This window comes from Olea europaea, chromosome 6 (assembly GCF_002742605.1).
Source record: "Olea europaea var. sylvestris chromosome 6, O_europaea_v1, whole genome shotgun sequence".
NCBI lineage: Eukaryota > Viridiplantae > Streptophyta > Magnoliopsida > Lamiales > Oleaceae > Olea > Olea europaea.
Genome location: NC_036242.1, coordinates 2,553,210 through 2,559,582, shown reverse-complemented (window position 1 = coordinate 2,559,582; position 6,373 = coordinate 2,553,210). Strand labels below are relative to the sequence as shown.

Sequence of the window (6,373 nt, the reverse complement as noted above, 5' to 3'; positions counted from 1 at the left end):
TAACGGATAGATATAACAATTGCAATTAAAATATAGTAAGATGTCGACTTCAATTGACAATAGTGATATTATAAATATAACTACTAACATATTCGTAAAACTTCAACTTCATTCTAAGAAATTTAATTGCAATTTAAATTTTTTGTACTATGATATTTTCACGTCTCAATCTTGCGAAAGATCAATTTACCTACTTACAAAATACGTTTGATTTTAAATTTTTTGGATGACACGACGATCTCCATTAGTGATATCACTGTAAAGTTACAAAGAGATAGGCACTTTCTTGAAGTATAATAATGTACTCTAATTATTAATTTTTAGTACCATTTTATGGTAAAAGAATTAAAAAGAACTTGACATCTTTATCACTTTTCTTTTTTCAACCCCATTCTTATTTTCTATAATTTTCATTTGGAAAAGTTCATCTCTTTTATCTTTTTATCTGTTTGATATGATAAGCTTTAACTAGTATAAGTGCCACAATACTTCATAGTACACTCACAAAAAATAAAATAAAAAATAAAAATAAATAAATAAATAAAATAAACTTTTGATTATTTTACTATGGCCAGAAATAACATATGGATAAGATCTATCTTTAGTGTTTTCTTACATATTTCTCTGTTATTTCCTCTTTGAAGCTTAATATCGATTATAGCAACTAGAAGTAATCAAAGTTTTTATAAAATAGGTTTATGTGAATAAAGAAAACAGGCTGTCTTAAAATTTAACATTCATGTCTTTTGTTCTAGAATACTTATGATATAATTGTCCTTTTAGAACACTTATTCTTAAGAGTTATATCCCTTCTATAAGTAGCATCCTTTCTTGTTCGATACCTTTTTCATTGAAAAATAAAAAATTAAAAAATCCTACATTTTCTTTAAAATTTGAAATAATGGCTTGTCTTGAAGCCTATATAATGATGTCTCAAATGGTGGCTTCTTCTCTCCTGGTGTTTGGGTTATTTCCATTAATGTACGACCGTAAATAATATTCCATTGTGTCCTGGATGCATTTTACTTTCCCCACTTCATCAAAGGTAGTGGGGTCAAATATCATCTTAAGAAGACGTCAACACGCGACTTGAAACTTACTGCAGGTTTTAGTTAGGGTTCGACTTAAGTATGGGCGGTGTTGTTCGTCTAACTTCATCAGATTCTGTTTCGCAGAAGTAACAAATTATTTATTTATTTTGCAATTTTGCAATGAAGCAACCTTTGTCTTCTCTCCAAGTTTTCGCCGAAGATTGTGTCAAGTTGAAGCAGTACAATGAAGTCCAAAATGATTCTTGCTGCAATTTATATTAAATTGGTGCCCAATTGATAATTGTGATAAGGAGGGAGCCTCGTGCATATTCACAATCAAAACCATCAGTACAAAAGATATGAGCTTCCTATGCTTGATTAATCTATTTCCAAACTGATAAAGAATTGTTCAGAGAAATGCATATGAACAAAATTAATTGTTTTGAATTGTTTAAGATGTCGAGTTTTCTAGAAATTGGCATGCATAACTGAATCATGTAAATCTAAATGGTCTTGTTTTATTCAATTTGCTATTGCAGTCTGTTTGGACAAGTTTTGATATGTCATAAATATGACCCATCTGAGGAAGTAAAATTGCTTAACGGGACATTGGATCTAATTCTCTTGGAATAGCGGCTTGAATGACCGCTAAACATCACGATTCGGTAACATGGAGAAGGTTTTCATTTTTACAATCCGATCAATGGGAACGAATGCAAGTGCCTACTAATGGCGGAGGTCTAAGGATCGGAAATGCAAGTGTTGAGTTATTGGCAAGGGTTATCTCTGACTTGATGGTTAGAAGGAATGTGTTTCCTTCTCCGAAAAGGATTAATACTTAAAATAAACGCCACAAAAAATCTGTGGAGACTTGGTTGATCTTCATAATGAAGTATAACACTAAGGAGGCTGATAAGGAAAATGGATTAAGTACTGATGCTTTAGGAAATGAATTCATTGATGAAAGTAACTATGTATTGAAGTTACTGTGACTTGTTAAATTTTGACAAAGGCCCTACAAGGGATTTATCGAGTATAAACGTCGAAGGGAGAACCTTAAACCCTAAACCCAGAAAGATAGAAAAAGAAATGAAATTGTCAGTGGTGCCTGATGTCAGATTCAAACAGCATTGCTGACAATTATTATTTGATCTGTTTATTGTAAAATGATGCTTTTAAATAATTGATGTATCCTAGTAAATCTTTTGTCCCTTTTATCCATAGTCCTTTATAGTCGGATGTTTATAACAAAAATACTTGGAAGTTGATGATACTCTACAAGTTGTACGAGGAAAAAAAATACTATGACTGTAACATAAAATATACGAATAACTTGGTTGGATTTAAGGTTGGTGTCTTTGCTGGACTACAGCCTTTTACCAGTGAAAAAATCTGTGGTGATAAACATAATAATTGCTATTAAAATACTATAGGATGTCGACTTCCATCGACAATAATGGGTATTATAAATATAACTATTAACATATTCGTATACTTAATATTACTTTTTTATACCATCTTGCGACAAAAAAATTACAAACAAATCGACATTTTTATCAATTTCTTTACACTTTTTAACCCATTCCCATTTGATCTATAATTTTTATTTAAAAAGTTCAGCTCTTTTATCTTTTTACCCGTCTGGTCGTAGGATGAGCTTAGCCAGTATAAATGCCACAACACTTCAGATTACACTCACATAAAAAACCTTTTTATTATTTTATTGTGTTTGATTATTTAATCAAAATGATTGTTATAGGCCAGGAACAATAAATGGATAAGATCAAAGAACTATTTTTTTAGTGATTTTTTTTTTCATAGCGACTCACGGTCTACAATGTTTAAATAAAGAGTAATGTTATTCGTAGTCGCTCACTGTGGTAGTCGTCCTACGTGGCATACACATGTCAGGTGATTATTTGATATATCAATGTGATAGTTTTTTTATTTATTAATGCATCAAATAACAACCTGTCATGTGTGTGCCACGTATAGTAACTGCCGCAGTGAGCGACTGCAAATAGCATTATTCTTAAATAAAATAGTTAAGAACGTTTATATAAAATAGGTTTAAGTGTGAATAAATAAATGGAAGAATACATTTTAATTTGATATGTTGTCTTAAAATTTAGAAGTTGTCTATTAATCTAGAAGACTTTTGAACACCATTAGAAATGAAAACAAAGCATAAAGGGAATATGTGTTGGACCCGGAAGGATTGTAGTGAATGAGATTAATGACACGATAAGTAATGAAAATCGCAACAGGAAACAAGATTTAAAAGTAAAGAGATTAACAAAAAGCGTTAATCGTAGAAGTACGACGTTTTATTAATCGACAATATGGAGAGAAATATAAGAACTCAACAATTCTTACTTGAACAAAATTGAAAGAGAAGACCATTATTTATAGGTACATGAAATAACATGAAGATGAAAATAATATGGAATAAGAAAATAATATATTTCCATTAAAATCACGTGAAATATAATGAAACAAATTTTCCCACATGAAAATAAGGAAAGAATTTATTTCCAAAAAAAAAATCTACCCTAATTTAGGTAACAAACCGAACAGTATACAACCTAACATCCCATCAATGAAAATGTACAGATTTATACTTGGAGCTAAAAATAATCGAACAATCTGAATTTGATCTGTATATTGACAAAATTTGATAATACTGCATATTAATATTTAATAGTCATCATACCATACAATTACAAATTTGGAAGAGCAATCATGTTAAACTTATATCTATTATATGTAGAATAAATCTACTACTATTAATTACCAGACGTTAATGTATATTACTAACATAACTTACATTGTATAAAATTTTAGTCTCTAATATTGAGAGATTGGAGTAAAAAAAAATCATTTTTATAAAATGAGTAATAATGAAACATGTACAATAATATGCACCTGTTGTTCCATAAACAGTTTAAAAACTTTGTAAAAAATCTAATTGAAATTGAAGTAGACCGCCATTGACTTATTTTACAAAAGTGAACACAGTAAATGCCCTCAAGACAATGGATTATTATTTTTGAAGTACTGAAGTAGACAAGATGCAGCTTTCCAAAAAGAATCTATTTATTTACTTATAATAAATAAACTTAATTACAAGTGAATTTTATCTTGGCCAAACATGGACTTTAAAGGTTAAGAATCAACTTAAGGAAGACCAAAGTCCCTAAGAAATTAATGGTGCAGACACAATCAAACAAACTCAGCTTGTTGTGTTGACACAATGAATTTATTGATTATTGATGTATATGTCTAAACCCTTTATAAAATAAATTAATTAAAGTTTTTTCATTTCACACTAATTTATATTAACTAGTGTCGAATATGTTTTTTTTATTAATAACACGTTCGACGTGTAGATGATAAGGGTGCTAAAGAAGCTTGATCTAGTAAGAACATCCATGTATACTCACTAGTAATTTTATAACTAAAATTAAAAACGATAGAAGTAAACAGTATTTTGCAAAACTTGAGCAGACCCTAATTACAACATAGATCTGTTCATGGTTACTACTAAAATCGCAAAACTCTCATTAATTCCCAATATCATTATCAGATGACTCTGATTGCATTAGAATGCAGGCCTGCAAAGTTATCAAACAAATCGAAGGTAAGCATGGAAGCCCTTGGCTTTCGCAGCCGCTGTAGGCCTTGCTCCATGGTCAGGGTTGGTGGTGCCGCGGCCTGAGGCGTGCCAAGCCACTTAGCTTGCATGTACTTGTGCTTCCTCCATGGTGCCATATGCATCTTTCTCTCCTTCATGCATTTCTTGGATGCCGAACACAGTATCTTTATTAGACTTCGAAGCCTTTCAATTTTTCCAACAAATATCTCTGGCAATCTTTTGATTAGCCGATTGTATTCTTCGCTGGATCGACTTATCTGAAATTCTGCGCGAAAGTTCAATTCGATAATCACTTTCACTTCTCCTTTGTTGGAAGGATTTTGCACTTCCAGATAGGTGTGTTCACCTGGAAAATATAATAAAACTTGCTTAACTTTGATTCTGTTTAATTTTTAGTACTCGACTGGGCTAGACTCGAGCGACGCTAAAATGGATATGATTTTAGTTACCTGCTGGGATTTCAACCGAACTACTCCACTTGGACCTACATATAGCACAATTAAACCCTGCAGTTTGAAGGTGATCACGGATTTCTTTCTGTCTACAGCTCCGGCAACCACCCGCTATCATTTTCCGGCAAGAACAATTTATACCAACGGAATCTAACTCCCTTAGGGCATCCTTTGTCGCCTGCCTAATTTTTGACTCAAGGGCTGTAGTTCTATATAAAGTTGCCTGGGAATGAAAACATTCGCGTGAAAATTAGAATCATGCTGGACAAACCCCTAGTTATGAAGGATGTGTTTAATACGACTAGACATGTTTAAGAAAGAGAAAGCTATGAGCCTATGACAAAATATGTCGCGTTGTAAAAATAACAAAATGAAGTATTTATTAGGTTTAAGTGAATCTTTTACTTGTAGAAGCTCTTCTTGTGATTCCCAGAAAACCTTACTTTCCTCGGAATTGCTAGTATTCTCCTCCTCGTCCTTATCATCCTCTTCATCAATAGTTTCTACTTTAGACTCCAAAGAAGTTACTGAAAACTCATCTTCCTCCAAAAACCCAAAAATCATGTCGGGAACTTCATCAGAGTATGTCAATTTTTTATCTAAATTGGGACTTTCCATGGAAGCTTCACACATTACTCTACCAAACTACTATATGCTGATTAGGCCTTGTCTACAACTTGATCATAAGTTCCCTATTTAGGGTCTTTATATAGGCATCTTACGGGGCCTAGCTATCCAAGGTGGACGAACCGGGCGCCATGGACATGGCCATCCTTTTCAGCTAATCTGGCAAATTACCATTAGAGGTTTGTCAACTAAAGAATTTGTTTATGGTGGGGCAAAAGTTGAGATTATCTGTACAGCTCAGCTTTGTTTGGCCTCCAATTTCATTTTATTTTTTTTTCCAATTCATTTTCAACCACTTTTTAAATAATCCACAATTTTTATCAATTTTTTTAACGCATAATTCGTGAACTTTTATCAAAATATATTAAAAAATTAATTTTTAATTAAACCAAATATGGACTAATAGTCTTGACATAAAACGTACATCTTCTTGGCCAATAAAAAAGAGGATGACGTGTCAGAAAAACTTCAATGGTTATTACATATAATATTTGATTTTAGATAAAACAGATAACAAAGTTTTATTAGATCATTTTTTTTCACTTATATTTTTCTTATTACCTTGACCTAATATTTATGAAGTGGGAATGGGAGTGAGGAAGGGGAAT

The 6,373-nt window shown here is 31.8% G+C and overlaps 1 protein-coding gene across 1 annotated transcript; it reads right to left on the bottom strand.

Annotated features, from left to right (window-relative positions):
• Positions 1-4,448: 4,448 nt before the first annotated feature.
• LOC111395497 lies at positions 4,449-5,827 on the bottom strand. Its single transcript, XM_023021515.1, has 3 exons — positions 5,544-5,827; positions 5,136-5,361; positions 4,449-5,032 (listed from the first exon to the last, which is right to left on the bottom strand). The coding sequence occupies exons 1-3, from the start codon at positions 5,769-5,771 to the stop codon at positions 4,614-4,616; spliced, it is 873 nt and encodes a 290-aa protein (XP_022877283.1). The 5' UTR covers positions 5,772-5,827; the 3' UTR covers positions 4,449-4,613.
• Between the last annotated feature and the right edge of the window lie 546 nt (positions 5,828-6,373).

Bases quoted from the DNA above. Each gene is read 5' to 3' on its own strand.
- LOC111395497 (XM_023021515.1), bottom strand. From the start codon at position 5,771: ATGTGTGAAGCTTCCATGGAAAGTCCCAATTTAGATAAAAAATTGACA. The intron at 5,362-5,543 runs GTAAAAGATTCA...TTTCATTCCCAG, and splicing joins CACAAGAAGAGCTTCTACAA to GCAACTTTATATAGAACTAC. The intron at 5,033-5,135 runs GTAACTAAAATC...TATATTTTCCAG, and splicing joins TTCGGTTGAAATCCCAGCAG to GTGAACACACCTATCTGGAA.